This window comes from Galleria mellonella, unplaced genomic scaffold, assembly GCF_026898425.1.
Source record: "Galleria mellonella isolate WM207_F2 unplaced genomic scaffold, CSIRO_AGI_GalMel_v1 utg63, whole genome shotgun sequence".
In the NCBI taxonomy this organism is placed as follows: Eukaryota; Metazoa; Arthropoda; class Insecta; order Lepidoptera; family Pyralidae; genus Galleria; species Galleria mellonella.
The window spans coordinates 2,882,021-2,904,586 of NW_026442130.1; the positions used below are offsets into that span (position 1 = coordinate 2,882,021).

The 22,566-nt window shown below is 32.0% G+C and overlaps 1 protein-coding gene across 1 annotated transcript in view; it reads right to left on the reverse strand.

The window, feature by feature from the left end:
• The window catches only part of LOC113513566 (uncharacterized), a 47,106-nt gene extending 26,771 nt beyond the window's left edge, over positions 1-20,335 (reverse strand). The window contains exon 1 of the mRNA XM_031909977.2: positions 20,101-20,335. Within this exon, the coding sequence (XP_031765837.2) occupies positions 20,101-20,118 (18 nt within the window). The 5' untranslated portion in view covers positions 20,119-20,335. The remainder of the gene's footprint in view (positions 1-20,100) is intronic.
• Positions 20,336-22,566: the final 2,231 nt, after the last annotated feature.

Genomic DNA, 22,566 nt, shown 5'->3' on the forward strand with positions numbered 1-22,566 from the left:
CTTTTAAAGGTTGAGGTTTAAATTATCGTATTCCATATTACATAGTAACTATTCTTTGGAGTTTTCACTGCTTATTATATCAATAAAATAAAGTCGAGTTACACCATTTATAACTCCAGAACGGTTGGATATATTTTGATGATCAATTTGGTGGACTTGTCTCCGCGCCGTATAGCAGAATAACTATTAAAATATCGAGAATATATCTACACGTAAAAACGTAAAAATAAAATATAGAAACAATTCGGGAAAAATTCGAAAAGAAGTTCGCCGGAACAGCTAGTATTTTTATTAACAGTCTATAATCTAAATGTGTATAAAATTTTATTCAAATATATTAAACCGTTTAAATATGATTGAGTTACGAATATCCAAACATGTTTATGAACTTTTACATTTATAATATTATTTTAAGTAAGATGGGATATAAATTTAATTATCTATTTATCAAAAATAACTTTAAAATATTCTATAATATATTACAATAAAAATATTGTTTATTGGATTTTGGCTGTCCGGCGCGATAAATTCTAAAATTGATAGTGACACTCGTAGTATTTTCAACTACCTGTACTATTAAAACAATCTATTAATTCCCAATTGCTCAGCGTGAGGCTTTGTCCATAAGAGTAGGATATAAGCGTATTTGATTACTTTTACCACTTTAGCTAAGCGGTTTGATATACTTAAGGATTATATAAAACCTTTTATTTTTATTAACGAGTTTTACTCCTCGGGTACTGGATTATTGTACTTTTGTTACTTTAGTAACTTTGTGTGATATTTTGGGGCTGAGCTGGTATAGTGGTGATGTGGTTTACAGACATTTTATTTTGAGTCCATTCATCGAGTCCATATGATGATTAAAATTAAGTGATATGTATGTCCAAGTCCAATGTGCTATAAAAATTGTGCAGGCCTAACTAAGCCGGCCATGAGTTGAGAATCACTGGCCTGCAACGAATTTGGAGTACAAACATCCGCCTTGTACTAACTGTTCTACTTGTGTGGGAGTGGACATTGATTGTTTCAACACATGATCCCCTTATGTCGTTGTTTTTATATAACTTTTAATAAGAAATGGTTTGCATAAGAAGAGTTTTGGCGAAACAATTGTAACATAATTAGACTCTTATCTCCAGTGTGCATAAGATGAGTTCTAAAAGTGTACAAAGAGACAGTACAAGTAGTACAGTTTTCTCTGCTTATCCCACAAGAGGCTTTATATACAAATCCTATAGACACTTTCTCCTTTCAGGTTCTTAAAGATGACTGGAAGATATCACTTTAAGGGATAAGTTAGCACGTGTACATTTTTGTTATAACCTAATATCTATACCGTAGGGAGGATTGTTAGCAATGGAGTTTGACAGCTCCATTGCTAGTAATATTCCCTATCAGGTCAACCTCCACGTGGTTCTCCCTGGAAACCATCGTGAACAATTCTCGTTGAATTCGTTACGATGGGCTAACTGACCTGTTTCATCTTCGTCTATTATCCCTCACTGGTGCCCTATCAGCGTATACCGATAGCGCGGGTGGGGTTACTATTTCATTATCACCTATAAAATAATATCTATACCGTAAGTATCCGTAAGTACATAAGTATCATCAACACTATTTTAGTCATTATCTGAACACTGCTGGATAAAGTACCTACCCTATATCCCTATATCCTTCGCCATACCATAAAGTACGTGTATACCAAGTTTCATATTGATATATAGTAAAGGTGTTGAGGCGCTATAAGGTAACAAACAAACAAACTCACTTTCACATTTATAATATTAGTAAGGATGCTCTATTAGACTAGGTAAATAAAAAGTTGAAAATTGTACAAAAACACGAGACATTGATATGAAAGTCGTTTTGAAGTTGCCGATGAGAAATCTCATTGAGTATACGTGTTTGTTTTATTTAATTAAACAAATAAAATAAAACAAACACGTATCGAGTAAATCAAAATAAAACGTCACAGACTTTTAAATTTAAAGTAAAATGGTTGAAATGAATGGTTTCACGAAAATATCACGGAAGTTGAGTCGATGCTGGAAAATGCTGTCATAATTTTTTTATGCAATTCAAAATGGTAAACAAGCTAACGGTCCACCTGATGGAATGTGATAACCATCGCCTATAGACATAAATGGCACCAAGAACATCACATAATATATTGTGATTCCCATGGTAGTCAAGCGGTGCTATTCTAGAGGAGTACAGTGTTATGCCTCCATCCTCTTTTATTTTATTATTTTTATATGTAATATAAGGACCCGCCCGGCTTTGCTCATCATCATCATCATCGTTATATCCCAAAATGAGTTCCCGTCGAGGTTTTTTAAAAGGCATGGGGTTCAAAAGGGTGAAGAGGTTTCTTCAGGGTCGACAATGCGCATGTAATGCCTCTGGTATTAGAGGCGTTCATAGGCTACGGTAACCGCTTACTATCAGGTGGGCCGTATGTTTGTTTGCCACCTCAGTTGTATAAAAAAAAGCAGCCGTTACTGTTCGCTGCTGGACATATGCCTCCTTAGTTCCGAGTTGGCTGGTTTTAACTGGTTTCTAATGTGTTAAGGGGGATGCTGCTGTTCATCCTTCGACTATTATATTCCCTTAGTCGCCTTTTAGGCATCCACGAGAAAGGAAGGGTTCGTACGATTTTTTTTTATTAAAATGCAGTCCATATTATTCGCTGATAATGGAGCTTTCTATCAGTAAAAGAATTTTTAAAATCGATTTTTTTATTTTTATATTATTATTAATCAAAGTACTATACAAGTATAATTCAACGATAGACATTATAAATAAAATAAATATGCATAATTACATAAACTTAATTACAGAAATAATTGAAAATTAAAAAAAAAGAAATTTAAAAATTAAAATTTTCTTTAAGATCACTGCCAGCTGGTAGGGTGCCTAGGATACTTGCTGCATTTCCACGCTGAATAGCAATGGAAATGCGTTGACCAAAGTATAGGCTAGCCTTCTGGTCACCAGAGGTTTCCACCAGCCGGCGTGAAATCTCTTTGAAAAGATTCATGGCCTCGGGGCCCCACGGATCCAGAGGACCCAAAAAGTAAGTTTTTACAAACAAAAAATAAAACCTTTCCTCTCCATAATATTAGTTGTGATAAAACATATAAAAAATTGTCAACAATTTATATAAGCAAAGCAAAGTAATTGCAATATATGAAATTTTGATGCAATCCACTGATTATAATTCCATTTGTAACCAAAATAAACCACGAATAAATCGCCAGTACGGCGATTTCGTTTGATATTCACCAAAGAGACATCTGTCGCTAACTGTCCTACATCCAACATCCGAGGCAGGTGCTTGGTCGCTCTCTATAAATAAATTCAAGCCATTAATGTAAGTGGGTCTCTCGCTAGCATGGCGACCAGAAGTCTGAGGCCTTTGAATTAGGCTATCTGGGTCATTTAGGAACTATGTAAAAGTAATAAACATTGGATTTTTTTTCTTTTTAAATCTGTGCATAATAGCAAAGCGTGAGTGATGTCTATGGTGCTACAAGTTTTATAACGCATGGTTTGCGGTGTTCTCTTACTATTAGGTTGGACTTAATTGTCAACCCCATTCTATTGTTGGAAAAATGTATGTACCACTATTTTCGGTTTACTAAACTTTATGCTTTATTGCCTTGTGGTATCGACATAGAATGGGCCACCCTTTCCTTTCACATGGGTGTCGTAAAAGATGACTAAGGGAACTTAATGATCGAGGATTAGGCAACTGTGTTCCTTTTAAAACATAACTAGAAACTTGACTGCGGTTAACTAATTCGCTTGCCCGTTTGGTAATAACTGGTAAAACCCCCCTTAAATGGGGAAGCCTATGTTTAGCAGTATATTGATAACAGCTAATATGAGGATGATGATAAACTTTATGTTTACGAATACCAGAGGGAGACTTTGTACAAAAGTCAATTGCTTGGGTACCTCTGTCCCATTCGTGTTTCTACCGTGAAGCAGTTGTGTTTGCATGGCTGTGTTTCGATTTAAAGGGTGGGATATGGCGTGAATTTACTGGGTACAGAGGAATAACACCTGAGTCCTCAGGAATGGCAACGCATAGTGGGTATCATGGGCGAAACAGTATACTCTGTTATGTCCATGGTACTGTTCATGTCTATAGGCGACGGTTACCACTTTCCATTTGGTGGGCCGTCAGCTTGTTTGCCATTCTAAGTTGTATAAAAAAAATTTACCCAGGACTAACTACCTCTTCATAGATAACATCAACATATATTAAAGAATCTGCTTTCCGTGGAGAGTTACACACATAGTGTCCTGTTTGCCCTTTAAACTGAAATTTTCAATCATTTTTAAATTAGCTTACTTGATAAAATGAATCAAATTTCAGCTTTCTAGACTTAGTATTTTTAGCTTTAGCAGTTTGCACGAACGGTTATATTAATTTCCATCTTTCTGTTACAAGTTACAATTTTAATTTTAAAGAAAGAGACAAAAAATATTTACATGTTTTATTTATTCATGTAAACATGTTTGTCATTTGTCACATGTCACAAATGCTCTATGACTTTATTATGTAGATACATGTTTCATAGGAATATTGTGTTAGAAGAGAATAATCATATTTAACCATTCTCAGTTATAAGGTGGGTAATATATTTTTTTAAATGAAAAGTTTTTTAACTAACTGATATACCTATACACTTAAATATTAATAGGCTCGTTAGTAGATTTTAATAATAATAATAATAAACTCTTTATTGCGCACAAAAGAGATGTATACAAGGAGTATTTATACAGAATGTGCATAAACAAAAGGCGGCTTTATCGCTAAAAGCAATCTCTTACAGACAATGTCACGGGCTTGAAGATTTTAACAGAACAAGTAAATAAATATCCACTTAATAAAAATACTTTTTGAGTATAGTTATAAAACATGTGAATCAAGTAACAATACGTCACAATTCGGGGTGGTCAACTTTCTAATGACGCATGCGTCGCACGCGCAGGTCAACAATGTTGTGAATGAACATCCTTTATGGCTCGTGGGAAGGATGATGATGTCGTATACCTACATACTTATGTGCTAAAGGTTCATTGAATTACTATGTACTCGTAAATGTGTGTTGCAGTTAATATTCAGTTTAAAATAGTTTTGTCCGCTTCATTTGTACTCACCAGATTTCTACCATTGAGATGTAACTATGTTAATATCTTACTATTATCGTCCGGTAAGCCATATAAGAAGCCTATTGCTAAAATGAAGGTAGCCTAGGAGTTTTTGATAACAGAGGACGCCACCCACACACGTATGTTCACTATAAAGATTTCTAATTTTTTTTTTGGAAGTTCAAAACGATTGTTGTCGGTAGAAGTTTGGCTACTAGTTAGTATATGTCGTGAAATCAACGAAGAAAATCGTCGCAAATGCACTTTGAATTGATTAGGGTTAGCACCTACTTAATAAATTTTATGATTAAAGTTTGTCTAGTGACTCGCATTGAATTCATTGGAATATATAAAAAGAAAAAAAAAAATTTTGCCTGCAGCGGCAAAATTGCTAAATCCCGCACTGTTTGTCTATTATATTAACACATGAGACACTTTATCTTAATTACGCAGTGCGAGTAGAGGAATACAACTAAACATAATAATTTATTAGAATATGACTTTTATATAAAAAATGTAATTTTAATATCTACCTATAAAAAAATATTTAATTTTTGTTGTCTGAAATATCGTGACAACCCTACTGAGTGCCGACTGGTCCCGTCTGGCCGGAATGTCGTGAAAGCTGGTAGCGTCGCGAGCGCTTGTCGTGATTCGGCGGACGCGGAGGTGCGATATCGGAAACTATTCGAACAATTTTAGGAATTTAATTCGATTGTCCGAATCACTTTCGATTACGTGTATCGATAAAACAGGTGGTTGAGATGGTTATGAAATTTTTATCTTTTGTCGAACTGAATATTATGCTATCTTCTGATAAAAAGATTTTAATTATTCATATTGTAATCTGAAGCTTTATGTTCAATACAGAACATAAAATTTTAATATTAAAATAAATTGTTTAAATTTTTTGTTCTGGCAATGTTAATTTTCGTTTTTGTTTTTTTTTTGTTATATAAAAAATAATTTTTGTAAGTGGCAATTATTGCATTGTCATTAACAAGTCTAAACATAAAATGTCGTCTGCTAAAAAGTGTATTATTAAGCCTTTTCAATAGCATTTTAGATGCATGAATTAAGATAAAAAATAGCATCAGTACTAATTTTTATATTATTTTTATTATGTCAGACGTTAACTAACCACTGCATTCAGCAGTGTTCTTCTATGTTCATAGGCTTTTGTCAGTGGAGTTTTGCTACTGGTTGGCAACCAGGCAGGCAGGTTGGCAATCGCAATTAGTCTTTGGTGATGTTTTAAGAGGAAAATTGTTGCTCATCCTTGGTCTATGAAGTCCCTTAGTAGCCCCTTAGGACACCCACGGGAATAGATGGAATTTTTAATATGATTTTTATCAAATTCATTCAGCTAGTTTTGAGTAATAAATATGTAAACATTCAAATATTTATAAAAAAAAAGACTATTTTAGGCAGTAGAAATAATTGTTTTCCATTTTAAACGTATAAAGAAGGATAGTTTATTAAAATTATGTCAAATTGGCTGATAATAAGATAGATGGGGTCCAAGTTAATTTTAAATTTTCGCGTTGTTTGCACCTTCTCCGGTAAAGAGTACCTACATACCTGATTCTTTATTACCGACGTTTCTGCTATTGTTTTTCATCGCATCAAGTCCCGTTTGTGTATTTAAAAGACGGTGTCCTGTCTAAATTCCAATTAATTTCCTCATAACCTTAAATGGATTATTATGAACAGTAAAAAAAGGATATAACTGCTTAATTCGGTTTAACTGTTCAAAAATGTTGGGTTTATCAATAAATACTATATGTTTAGTACCAGAGGGAGACTTTGTACAAAAGTCGATTGCTTGGGTACCTTTGTCCCATTCGTGTTTCAATCGTGAAGCAGTTGTGTTTGCATGGCTGTGTTTTGGTTTGAAGGGTGGGATATGGCGTGAATTTACTGGGTACAGAGGAATAACACCTGAGTCCTAAGGAAAAACGCAACGTATGGGGGGTATCATGGGCGAAACAGTATACTCTGGTATGTCCATGGTACTGCTTATGTCTATAGGCGACGGTTACCACTTTTCATCAGGTGAGCCGTCAGCTTGCTTGCCATTCGAAGTTATATAAAAAAAAAAAATAAAAAAAAAAAACAATTTCACAGCTTCACAATGTGTGAAAAACTGTTTAAAATCGTCCACAGTATATGCGAGTCTATTTTAAGAATAATTAAATTTTTCTTAGAGATTTTTATGGACATAAGCAGATATGAAAAGTCATTCAACAATTAACCTTTGTCCCTTTCGTGCATAGGATTATGTTTTGTCCATAAATTAAGAATTATGTAATAATAGCGTTGGAACTGTATATTTTAAATTGTATGAGCAATAATTTTCAGCTTACGGCTAAATAAATGTTGTTGTTGATTTGATATTATTATTATATTTGTTCTATCATCACGCTATGTGGCATGAGATGGGGCAGAGAGAATTGGTTGTTAAAAGTATCTTAACTTTATTTTGCCAGAGGGAGACTTTATACAAAAGTCATTTACTTGGCCACCTCTGTCCCATTCGTGTTTCTACCGTGAAGCAGTTGTATTTGCATGGCTATGTTTCGGTTTGAAGGGTATGGCAGTGAATTTTACAGAGGAATAACACCTGAGTCCTTAGGAATGGCAACGCATGAGGGGTATCATGGACGAAACAGTATACTCTGTTATGTCCATGGTACTGCTTATGTCTATAGGCAATGGTTACTACTTTCCATCAAGTGGGCCGTCAGCTTGTTTGCCATTCTAAGTTGCATAGAAAATAGAACTTATACATTTTCATATACTTTTGAAACTCGCAATATAAATTTCTCTTATGAGTCTTAGAATGGCGAATAGGTTGACAGCCTATCTGATGGAAAATGGTAAACTTCATCTATAGACATTAATAGCATAGAATGCACTGTGAAAACCATAGTGTTCCACGTGTTGGCCATATACGAAAAGTAAAGCGTTATGTCTCTGTACCGAGTAATTTCATTGCCATAACTGCGGTTATCGACCTGCCCGCCAAGTGTGGCAACTACTAGAAAACCCCCTTTTTATAGTGGAAGCCTATGTTCAGCAGTGGATAGTTACTGACTGATATAATAATGAAAAAATAATAATCCCACTCTTCAAACCAAAATACATTTACAAAATACATGTTTGCAACATAACATCTTGACGGAAGAAACATAAGTAGGTCAGAAGTGTCCACGCAGACGACTTTTGTATAAAGTCTCTTTTTAGCAAGATACATTCGGGACAAAAGGAAATAAATCCTATCGTCTGTAAAAAGAATCATTGAAATCTATTCAGAGTTGACACATTGCGTAAAATTAATAAAGAAACCATGATATCAAGCTTAACTGCCATGCTTGGCAGGCGCATTGGCAACCGCAGTTAGGCTTTGGAGATGATTTAAGAGGGACGCTGCTACCCATCTCTCACCCTTCCTTAGTTGTCTCTTACGACACCCATAGAAAAGAAAGAGACGACCTATTTTTTTATACTCTATGCCGAGACCACACGGATGTAATAAAAAAATCATATAAGCGAATTAAGAATCTCCTGCATTTAGAAATCACAATATTCTACTAATTACACAAATATAGTTTACAAACCGCAGTTCCAAGTAATATCACCATTAAACGCTGTTTAGAATTAATGTTATGCTCCGCTAGATCACTGTTTTCACATAGTTTTCGTTTCACCACCGGCCGCGTCCGTGGGAATGTTTCTAGGGCCCAGTAAGGATACTTATCAACAGTGAAACTGTAAACCTGTTTTGAAACTATGTCACGATCGTGAATCATATAGCTATTATGTTAAAAGCTAATAAGTATGGTGGAATGATTATTGGTTGCGGTTTAGCGGTAGTGATACGGGTTTCTAAGGCGGGTTTCAGGGCCGGATTTAGTTAATTTGCCGCTCCGGGCAAAATTAGTATTTTTCGCTGTTTATAATGAATGACATATCTTTATAGTGACTTTCATCGACCTAATTTTTACTTATTTATATTATTAATATTATATTTTTTACTTTGTATTCTTTCATACTGAGTATGCAAATGTAGGCCTCAACTGTGGCTAAAAACGCGTCTGCATAACTAAGTTCGATGTAATTTTTTTTCTCAAGAAAGTTAAGTTTTAGAATAGCAAACAAGCTGACGGCCCACTAAATGGAAAGTGGTAACCGTCGCCTATAGACATGAGCAGTACCATGGACATAACAGAGTATACTGTTTCCCCCATGCGTTGCCACTCCTGAGGACTTAGGTGTTATTCCCCTGTACTCTGTAAGTTCACGCCATATCCCACTCTCCAAACCGAAACACAGCCATGCACAATAAACACAACTGCAATCGAAATCGACAAAAGCAATCGACTTTTGTACAAAGTCTCCCTCTGGTTTTCCGTTAATACTTTTATATGCCTTTATAAATTATAATTATGTTAAATTTTTTACTTTGAAAACTTCAGAGACGTACAGAGGAAGAGGAAATGGTATTGTTTGTCATATTTTCTATTATAAGTCAAATTAATTAAATAATAGCACGGATCTTTATAAATGACCCGTTTTTTTGGTATGTTTTGTGATCATCTACGGAATATCTAGAAATATATTATAATGTAGTTTATTTACTTAATAACTGACACTACAAACTAGCTATGCTCTAAGCTGTCATTACAGACTAAATCTTTGTGTTTATGTATCTGTAATTTTGGCTGATGGCTTTCGCCAAAGTCACAATAAATGAAAAAAAAAAGTATCTGTAATTCATAGACTCAGTATAACGTACTTTACAATCAAGTTATAATTATGATTAAAGACTATTCATGTAGATGTCGATTCTATGCAAATAAAAAAAAAAACAAAGAATATTTTACAGTTCAAATTTTAAAATCAAGTCTGTTCCAAATATCTTGTTACTGTTTTTATTACCTCAACTCATCAGAGTTGCATAATACATTACGTATACTTCAACAAACTCGACTATATTGTTATCATAATGGAAGTGTTCCGTTGGTCATTGTTTCTCTTTTTATCATATTTTTATAGCCAAAGGCTTGTTTGTGCGGTAAAACAACGGGGAGAAATGAGGTTAAACAAGTAGTTTCGGAAAATTTTCTCAAAGATGTTCATAGCCTATCAAGTTTCATAATACGTATTATAATGATATTTTATATTTCATAGTTGATGGAATTATTAGGTAATCTTTGTCTACGGTAATTAGATATGTAGACAAATTATCTAATAAATACATTTAAATGATTGATGACAATGCATGTAGATAAATAAAAATATTATTTCTTTCTTTATGGTATTACGTAATGCCTAAAATAATAAGAAGTCTTTTAAAAGTATGCGTTTAATATTTTAATCCATTCGAATTATAAAAAATCTTGAATAATCGTTATTAAGGATTTTTTTTACAGGACTAAGGACAAACAAGCATACAGCCCATCTAATGATAAACGGTCACTGTAGCCTATGAACACCTGCATTAGTAGGGGTGAAACGTGCGCCTTGCCGGCCCTTTAGAAACCTAATTATAACCTTGCAAAAACCCATACTGTAGTTTTTATGGAATTAAAAAGGATTATATAATTACTTATATTAATTTATATCTTCCATTTTAGTTAATATTTATTGACTAAGAATTATATATTTAAAAATTACATTCAAGTGAACAGAAAAAATTAAGAAAATATATGTAAATATATACAGATTATACAACCTTTTTTGACCCTTATTTCATTAGAGCGTTACGTTCTTTGCTTTATAAATGTCACGAGGAATATGTTCAACGTCGAACCCAGGAATTTATCACGGATTACCACTGCCTATTTTTTTTTTACTATAAAGAAGGCCCCATGCTATCGGATCTCATTCATTTTACAACTTTCTCCGTTTAAAATAAATGCCTTCTACGTTGAATATTACGTAACTTTTAATTTTGCCTCATACCAACAAGTGATAATATAGTGCTGATGTACTCATCTCTCTTCGGAGGTAATAGTGATAGATGAGTGTAGAAATAAATATTTTAGAGCGTGCATGATCAATGACCGTTGATTAAATTAATCGAAGTGATATATTTCCCATCTGGAATACGATTAAATTAATGTCTTTAGGATTTTATATATAAATAACAATAATATTTTCAACTTAAAGATTGTCAAGGGATTATGTTTTCTTATTTTAAATTTAACGATCAGAGGGCCTACCGTGAAATGTTTTCCGAAATTTCGGGACCGAACGAAATACAAATTTGATGTTAAAATTACATAATTCATACAGTTCCAAATTATTAAAAATGCTAATATATCGTTTTTTTGGACTTTTATGATGGAATATATGACGAACGAAATGTTAAACTTCATTTACTAGACCGATTTTGGTATGAACAAAAACATGAAGTTGAGTCCGAAAATTCGGACCGATTTTGGTGTGAATAAAAACACGAAGTTGAGCTTGAAAATTCGGAATTTCATTTCAGAGTAGACCCCAGTAGTAGTATATGGATATAGCAATTTGTATCTATTTGAGATTTCTAAGTATTTTGGTCTACACAAAAATACATTAAAGAGAATTAAATGTAGGGAGAATATAAAATAAATAGATAGTATATTAGGATATAATTTTTTTTATTGTATGATAATGAAATAGTATCCCCGCTTGCGATAACGGTATACGCTGTCGGGGCACCAGTGAGGAATGATAGGTGAGAATGAATAGGCAGGTCAGTTAGCCCATCGTGATGAATACACTTGGAATTCAGCACGATGGTTACCAGGAGAGACCACGGAGAGGTTAACCTGGTTGGGTATATTGCTAACAATGGGACCCTTAGTCTCCATTACTAACTATCCCTTCCCCCTTATTTGAGTATATTAGAGGATAGAATCGTATGTACTTTATTTCTTACGTTAAGTTCTTAAGTTGGTAATAGACCTTTGACAACTTGGTATTTATTAAGCTATATTTTGAGTCCTCATTCTCTATCAAACAAAGCATAATCTATGTATACAGATTATTCTTTGTTTAATAGAAATGCGTGACGTCACATAGTATTATTACAAAGACACAACGCGAAAAAGAAATTACCTAATAAAAATAGTTAATTATATAAATTTTGTATAGATAGACAGTAGACGGTCATTTTGGCATCTTTGACAAACACTTTAATTATATTTATTGTATAAATATTATGGAGGTATCGACGTGTCGGGTGGTAATTGATAAAAAACTGCCGACGATTGCCAGTCACGTGATTTTAGCAAACATAATAATTCATTACCGGCTCTTCATCCACGTACGAGATCCTAAAAACATGAGCAGATAACACAAAACATCTCAACGAAAGCGAATCTGCTTTATTCACAACGGTTGTTAGCGGTGCTGTAAAAAAAGTAAAAGTCGACGTACATTCATCATATTATAGACGCTTATCACGGGGGGATACAGATCAAATTCCAATGGCATGAGGTGTGATGTAAAGGTTTGCTTAATTTACAATTACGTTGGATGTGTCAAATACTTTTACTGTTTCGTGACTATGAACTTTCTCGGAAGGTCGTTTAGGACAAAGTTGTGGAGTTGTCATGTGTATATAAAATATTTACGCGAATTGTCAATTCTTTTGACACGTGACGGTGATAACGTGATTGATAATATTGAAAGAGATAATGCTTCTATTTTTTTTAAAGCCACTTCAAAAATGACGTTCCACAATTCGCTTATTGTGTATAAATTTTTCAACTTTTGATGAATTAAGATGCGATTAAAAAAATGCTTGCGTATAACAAGGCTTTTTGCTACATTGTTGTCATGCAGATGTTGTAAGTATAGAAGATTTTTTTGCGGACGAGCAATATAAAATTATAATATTTAAATGAAGGTATAAGTATAATAGAATCAGATTAGAAAATGACACTTGTAAGAATTTTATATTTATATTATATATATATTTAATTTACTTCAACCTCGATCAAATTTAGAAGGGAATAAATTAGAAGTAAACCCCTTCAAATTAGAGAGGATCATTAAAATTAACTTAGAATTCGAAAATATTTTATATCATATAAATAAATGCAATCGAATTAAAAATATCCTTTTTTTAATGTCGATTGAAAAAAAATTTTATAGGTATTTAAGTATCATCAAAAATTTCTTGTCATCGAAGCTGTAAATTTCATATTTTAAATAGTATTTGTGTAATCTGAGTTCATTCAACCATTTTATTACGTTAATATTTATTGTTAATGTTGCATAAATTATTGAATACATAATGATATTGCAATTAACATAAACGAAATATTTTGAAAGAAAAAAATGGTAATGGCATCGTCATGTGTCAACATTTATGTAGATGCAATAAAAAAATTAATATATTTAAATAATTTAAAGAGTATCTTGAACTGAGCTTTCATTATAATTATTCATCATTTATAATATAGCTTTATTACATTAAAATTAGCTAATATTGGAGAAACATTAGAAAATATGATAGATCTGTAATGTAATTTGCATCTAATTAAATATATTCTCAGACAGTTAAGAATATTGGAGATATTGAAATTATAGCTAATTTCAATACAATTTAATGAAAAGGTAACCAATTTTTATTGAAATTATCACAGAAATAGATATAGAATAGAAATAGATAAATGAAATCAATATTGAATCGAAGTGTTCGATCGACCCATAATCGACTTTTTATTTGTTGGGTCAATTATTCTTTTTTCATTAAGTTTTATTGAATTACTCTATAATTATTAATTATAATAAAATCTGTATACAAGAGGATTTAGTTATGTACGTTAAATAATTACACTTAATAATATTTTATTAAATTTTTATACTTAATGTGTAATTCGTGCAAAGGTTACTGAATTTAAATATAATTATATCATTAGTACGGATTATCTAATTACCAATTATTATAATTTTCACTAATTTTATAAAAATGAAAGCCATGTAATTGGTATACGCGTACTATGTGAGATGAAAGAGGGCATACTATTTACCTCGGTCAATCAATACATTCTGGTCATGTGGACAAAGTCACGGGTGAACGATAGTATGTATATAAGTAAGTACTACTCATATTTTTAGCTGTTTCGCGCCGTGTAGGTATCGGCTTTGAATAGTCCACCCCTTTCTTTCCCGTGGGTGTCGTAAGAGGCGACTAAGAGAGCTTCAGGTGGAGGAGTAGGCAGCAACGTCTCTATTAAATCATCATTAAAATCTAAACAACAGTTGCCAACCCGCCTGCTAAGCGTGGCAACTACTGGTAACCCCCTTTCCTTATGAGGTAGGCTATGTTCAATAGTGGACACTTAATGGCTAATAAAACATTCGTGTTTTTATGTCTATAACAAATTAAAAGATGTAAGTTTTGTTAAAAAATATCTACATTAAAATGACTCTATTCATTTCTCTGTTAAACAATCCGTCAACGCGTATACAATATCGTGTTTGATTATGTGAACGGACATTATATATTATGATAGAAACAGCCAATTTGCTTGTTTCGACAATTTACTACGGCTAGCCAATTATGTTAACAAGAGACGAAATTTTGATTGACTACTGTTGATTTTTTTTAAATAATTATATTATTGCTTATCTAATATCCTGTATTAAAAATTAATAAAGGAAGGATAAAGTACCTAGTATACAATTTATTTTGAATTTAAGCAAAAATAAGAAATAAAAATAATTATTTATACCTGTAAATAATATATATATATGTCATATACGTATGTATCTATGAGTATATAGCTATTACAGAATTCATTTTGATTAATTCACTCTACATATGTATGGATATATTCTGTCTTCACGTGTTCTTAGGGATAGACAGAGACAGAAGTATTATTGGGTATTTTCACAATTATTACTAAAAAAATAAGTTCACTTGCTCAGTGTTTTTACTGTAAAATCGTACGATATTATCTTGCCGTGCTATGTTAAACCATAAACGCGATCAAAGGCCTCTACTATCTTTTCATCTCTTGCCTCATCCACTTTCATAACTAGACTCATTCAATGAAGCTTTAAAACTTATTGTACGAGTAAACTGCTTATGCAATATACAAAATATACCAATTTTTTTTTTAAATGCAAAGAAAGTAAGTTTGACAACAAAAGATTATAATATACAAACAATTTTCAATGACCATATAATCGCGAACAGTTTGCAGTCAAAAGAATTCTCTTTTTTTTTCGAAAATTTACATAAATACGTGATTATGTTAATTTTCAGTGGATATCCTGAATGTAGCGAATTATACAGTTTAGAATTACGTAACACTGGACTAAAGACGTGTGACTACATATGTAAATTCGTTTACTTTTGCTAAGCTTTCATCTTTAAAAAAAATAATTAAATCTCTGCTTTAAGCTGGGTCCAATTACCATAGAAAAAGTACAGTCTTTCTTTAATCTAAGTAATTTAATTATAAACAGTCGTCTCCCACTGTGAATAACTAGACAACTACTATTCTTATCATAGATTAAAGATACTCTTTCCACGATTCTTAATTTACTCTATATCGTCTTTTGTTTTTGTAAATTATATTTTTTTAAATAAAGAATAAGGCACGGGAAATAATTCGGCCAAAATGAAATCGACACTGTGCTACCAAAATAAAAAAAGTAAAAGTTCAATATTCGAAATTTGAAATAGGCGCGCACCTATGTGTCATAACCGCTACAATAGCTACAATTACTCGGTTGTAGCACAGATAAGTAACGTATCGGAAACGTTCGGCGCTCCAGTTTGCGTTCAAAGTCAAGGTTGTCTCAACCGTAACATAGTTACAACATAGCCCTTAGTCTAATTATAGTCTTTATTACACGGACTATTTGGTTCTGTCAAGTTCAATGAACGTTTTCGATTACAGCATTTCACGAGTTATCTAATTTTGGTTTTGTATTTAGGGAATGAAGTATTTATGTGTGTAGGTGATTAATTACGAATACAATTTGTTACCGTTTGATTTCTTTTTATTTCCAAGATATTATAATAAGAGTTATGGTATAATAGGTCCTGCTTTACGTTATTTAAGGGATTGTAGTAATGGTAATTTGATTATTATGTGATTGTTTTATAGTTAAGACCGTGTGGTCCCGGCGTAGAATAGGCCACCCTTTCCTTTCCCGTGTTAATCTTCATGTATATCCTGCCAGCATATACTGATAGCGCGGACGGGGATACCATTCCATAAAAAAGTAGTGCTTGCATTAAAATAAAATTGACACCTATGTCTATGGTAGCATTAGAAAGTGAAGATCAATAATTAAAAAAAAAAATAGGTAAGTATCCTAAATTAAAATCTAACATCGCTTTCAAATGTAGGTGTGTGGGTTAAAGTAATCCTCATGGTTGTCATTCTCATACATGTCACACACGTGTTACCGTTTGTTTAGGGCATGGCGTGGCGCAGGTAGACAGACACGAGGTTAATCGTTTGTGGGTTACTATTACCTGACCGCATGACTTTGTTTTTTGTTAATACGGTCCTATTAAATTAGGTCGCGTAAGTAAAGATTTGGAAGGTGCGGAAGCTCTATTTCCAAATTCTTTTGCCATAATGAATAGATTTAGAACCAATTTTCAAAGGAGACTTTATACAAAAGTCGATTGCTCGGGTACCTCTGTCCAATTCGCTTTTCAACCGTGAAGCAGTTGTGTTTGCATGGCTGTGTTTCAGTTTGAAGGGTGAGATATGGCGTGAATTTACTGGGTACAGAGGAATAACATCTGAGTCCTCAGGAATGGCAACGCATGGGGGGTATCATGGGCGAAACAGTATACTCTGTTATGTCCATGGTACTGCTCATGTCTATAGACGACGGTTACCACTTTCCATCAGGTGGGCCGTCAGCTTGTTTGATATTCTAAGTTGTATAAAAAAAATTAATAATTAATTAATAACGACCATTTGTTTATTGCATAGAGCAGTGTAGACAGACATGCAGGTAATCGTTTATAGGCTGTAAATACCTGGCCGGTAACTTTTTTTTATTAATTAGTTTCTATTGAATTAAGTCGCGTTGAATAAGGTTTTGGAAGGGTTTTTATACGACTTCGACAAAGAGGAGGTAAAAAATAATATACTTATAAAACAGTATTCTTATTTAAATAGGCTCTAGGCACATATTCTTTATCATAAACAAGGAAATTTCATATAAATTCCTTAGTCATAATAGACGAGAAATTATATCTAATTATTGAGTAACTATATCTAATTAATTATTAATATTAAGTTGCAATGAAATAATTAATTATTACATAAATATTTAATTGAACAGATTTTATCAAAATTGAAATAGTTTTTTTTTTATAAATATATGTAGAGATAGAAGTACCAAATTATTATAAATTTATTTATTTATTTTTATTTAGAAATGTTAGAATCGATTATACAATTCGACTCTAAATACACGAATCGAAAATTACGAATTTTAGAAATATAATTATGTGTTTGTAGAACAACATTTCGGAATCAGTTTCATTATCATATTCGACTATTTATTTGTGTCATTTTTACTATTTTTTTTATGTCATCTTACGTGTGCATAAATTAACATAGTTAAAAATAGAATGGACATAAAAATAGCTATGCAATATTGTAATTCGTTAATGTTGCAACGATTCTAATATTATTGCACTGGCTAAGTTATGACATCTCTGTAAATCGACTTATGTCCAGTAGTGCATAATTATGACATAATATATAATGGTATAGCTATAGCGCAGATGTAAAAACATTCGCATGAGAGATGTATAGTTAATCTATTCTTATATATGTAGGTTAGCTATATTATATACTTATATATTTTATGAAGTGTATAAAAAATTCAGTTTTTTTTTTTACTTGAATGAACGAATTTCCCTAGAATTTCTAATCAAATGAAGATATTTTAGCTACAGTAAAATAATAATTATATATTTTAGGTCCGTTTTAATTTTTTTTTTAATCAAGTGTTGGTGCCATAGATTAAGAATACGACTAGCGACTGTTAGTAATTATTGCACAGAGAAATTCTAGTGACAGATAAATATCACAGATTTGTAGTATTTTTATACAAATTAGAAAATATATATATTGAGTAGTAATTGAATTAAAAATTTATTACAAGATAAGTACGGTTTATATTTAAACACTTTAAAGTTATTACATTATTATATTATATCAGCTGTGAACTGTCCACTATTGGACATAGGTCTGTCCTATAAGGAGGGTGTTGCTAATAGTCGCCACGCTTGATAGGCGATTTGACAACTGCAGTTAGGTTTTGGTTTTAAAACAAACGCCGCTGACTATCTCTGGATCATTAAATTATTGCATAGTTTAGTTAAATTTGCCGTTGACACGTGTACGATTTTTTTTAAACAAATTGAGAACAGAAACTGAATTCTTATTTTTTTTTAAATATAGATAAATTAATAAACAGTCTATTATTTTAGCTAATTAATATAGTAACTGCATATATTTATTGTGATAAAAATAACAGTTAGATCCGTTTCTCGTGCATAGTTTTAATTTGCACATATTTCTTTCTATATTCTGATTAGAAGTTGCACAGCGTTGCATAAGCTGTGAAATTATAAATGACGCCTTCTATATTATGTAAATTTGTCTATTTTTTTTTTATATTTTAATTGATGATTTTGTAACATTTTTTTAATAACAATTAAAAGTTCATAGTTTACTTAGAAAGTTAACGATGTACTTAATTATTATTTAACTTTTATCATTACGTACCATATTTATTTATGTTACACATATTTTATTTTTAAAACTCTAATATAAAATATATATACTGTTTTTTCAATTAGGCACTTTATAGATAAAAAAAAAATATTGGATAGACTAAAACAATTTTTCATATAGAAGTTATGTTTGATCATACAAGTATTAAGACATATAATTAGAAAAAGAAGGAAGAAACGATGTTTACATTATAGTTTATATGATTTTATTTATCAACCTCAATTTACTTCCTGAATAAAACTGCTATTGTTTTATAACAAATGCCTATGTAAGTATTTTTTTTTTAAAAAGTCATTAAGATCTCCAAGTATAGATATCTATAATGTCCATCATTTATGTGCTTAGACATCAATACTTATATAAAGTATATAAATAGTCAGTAAACAAGAGAAACTGCGAGTGCGCTCTCGCGCTGTCGCCACTCGGTGTGACCCACTTGAGCTTTTCGTCCATTTATGTAATATCATAGGTAGGATGTATTGGATAATGATGACAAATTGATAATCGATTTAATCGATAAACATTTATAATCGATTAAGTATCGATTTAGATCATTTAACAAATGGTATTTAAAATATACAGAAAAGTACTGATATCATTATATTAGGTGCATTTTTTGTTTTAATATTTTTAATTCTACAAGTTTTTAATTACATATTATTAATTCAAATTTATTACTCGATAATAATATAAAAATATTCATCCGATGCTTTCATCGTTAGCCGTGAAAGTTTAAAACCTGTTTTATGCATCTAGACATTTCGGAAACGAGTAATTCATGATTTCTTTTTTATTAGGCATGTATCTAATACAATAAAAAAATAAATACACTTAATTATTCCCCACGTTAAATTATTCTAAATTCTATAAATTTAAATATTTTATTACGGGTATTTTAAATAGTTTAAATGCATACCTTTATATCTGAATCTACATTTGAAATTATCAAATTGATTGATTGCTGGTGACAATTACTTTACTATCGAATGCGAATCGATAAAAATGAGCCCTCTTCTGATGATGAATCGATGATTATTCGACTTTCACTAAAGAAAGTGGACTCGCCAGCGGCGTACTAAAATCCGAACCGCTATTCAAACTTCCATAAACACAAATATATTTTTTGTTAAAAAAAAAATAAACTTACCCAAAAAGCCAACCTCATGATATCCGAGCGGCACAACACTTCAAAAAAATAAATTAAAAAAAAAACCAAAGCACAGCACAGGCGCGATCGCGCGCGCTTCTCTCACAACTGAGGCAAAGGTGACGGCTCATACAGCCTCCCCGCTAAAGAAAGTCACCAACCTTCACATTCGTGGATTATGTAAACTTAAGCAAAAAAGATAGCGCAAGTGCATTATGAATGTAATGGTGTCTGAGAACTGTTGAGTTACTAACAATGAGATTAGGCTAACCCGCATGAAGATGGCCGGTGCAAGATTGTTTTAACTCGGTCAATAAATGCTTTAGAGGAAAAAGAGCCATAAAAGGCGCTAGCACATGTGTGTTAATGATCCAAATTAACGTTTGTTTTATCTTAGTTGTAGTATAATCTATGGTTAGTGCAGCTACGCTATAAACCTATGTTAATATATTATGTAAGAATTTTATTACAATTTTATTAAGAGTTAACACTTATAGTTAAAAACATATTTAATGCATAGAAATTTTAACTTAGAGATTATTGTCGTAAGTTTATAGGTTGTTGTCTCTCTTTTTTATTTCCTATTGGAAGATTTTAAAAATACCCGCATTTCTTCGTAATTTAATTAATTCCAGGAAATTATTGAAAACTTTTTTAAAGTACTCAGCTAAATTGTTGGATTCAATAAAATAAACAAATAAATAAATAAAAATTATTTTCATTCAAGTAAACTTAATAATAAGCATTTTTGAATAGTCAATTTTTTACCTACCGTCCAGTTCGGAATGCAATTTCAGCTGAGAAGAACGGGCAAGAGAAGAGAAGAATTATTTATACTATCATAAAGTGAATTACTACTACTTATTTATTTATTTATTTAATACTTTATTGTACACATTAGTTATAAAAATATGACAGAGGTAAACAAAAGTACAAAGGCGAGCTTAACTCTGATAGAGTTTTCTTCCAGCAAACCCAAAGTGGAAAGGACTTACTTACTAATTATAAAATATCTATAACCATAAAGCATAACTATTTAAAATTTGTTAAGACTTAGCCTAAGTATATATTTGGAAAGGATTTTGAAAAATGCCACAGGTACAAGAGTTAACAGATTCCAAGTACGTAATGCATTTAATGATAATTTTTTTTATATAACTTAGAATGTTCTGATGGCCAATCTGATGGAAAGTGCCTATAGACATGAACAGTAGTATAGACTTTACAGAGTATACTGTGTCGCTCATGATATCATTCATGCGTTGCCAATATAATATAACCAATAATATTTTTGGTGATATTTTAATATTTTTCACTTAAACATTTTATATATTTTTCAAGGAAGTTTACAATATAATTGTTTAGAGTAGGCAGAAATAATATACAATTAAAGTTCCGTACACTATTATAATAAGCTTTTATACGAGTACCTAAAACAAATTATTTTTTTAATGTTTCTGTCAAAAAATTAAAACAAGAGATTTAAGACAAGTAACAGAAAAATTAAGACAAGTTTTAAATTAAAAAAAAAAAAACAATAAAAAGTTTTATACGTATGCATACTTTTTTAATACCTAGTATGTACTGTAGGAGGGGAATTAAAACAAAGCGGTTTAAATATTTGAGAAAAAAAAACAAAAAGTTTTATATTGTGGGCATAATTTTTTAATACCTAGTGTGTATTGTGAGGGGGGGGGGGGAGAGAAAGGATTGTTAGTTATATAGACTAGGAATTCCATTGCTAGCAATACACCCAACCAGGTCGATCTCCACGCGGTTCTTCCCAGAAAACTATCATGGGTAATTACTGATGAATTCATCATGATGGGCTAATTGGTCTGTTTTCATCATCACCTATCATCTCTTACTGGTGCCCTGCCAGTGTATACCGTCAGTGCAGGCGTGGTTACCAATTCATTTTCACTATAAAACAAAAGTGTATATTGTATTTATTTTTCTTCCTGCCAAGTCATTGCGGTAATTATGACTTTCCCGACCGCAGACCGACTTATATCACCGCAATTGATATCAAGCGGTTGTGATAGTTGGAGCGTTAGAAACAGATGCTCCATTGTAGATAGAAATACATTTATATTAATTCATACTAATATTAACTAAATAATAACAAAAAAATAATAATAATGAAATGTTAACCCCCACCTGCATTATTAACAATTTAAAAGAGCCGGTCATGTGGTTCCGGCATAGAATAGACTATCTCTTCCTTTCCCGTGGGTGTCGTAACAGGCGATTAAGGGAGGGCGAGGGATACGCAGCAGCATCCTATTTAAAACATATCCAATTTAACTGCGGTTGTCAATACGCCTGCCAAACGTGGCAGCTACTGGCAAAACCTATCAAGGGGGAGGATTATGTTCAGCAGTGGACAGTTAAAGGCTGAGATGATGATGAATGGGGCTCAAGTGAAGGACGACAAGTGAGGATGAACACAGGTCAGTTGGCATA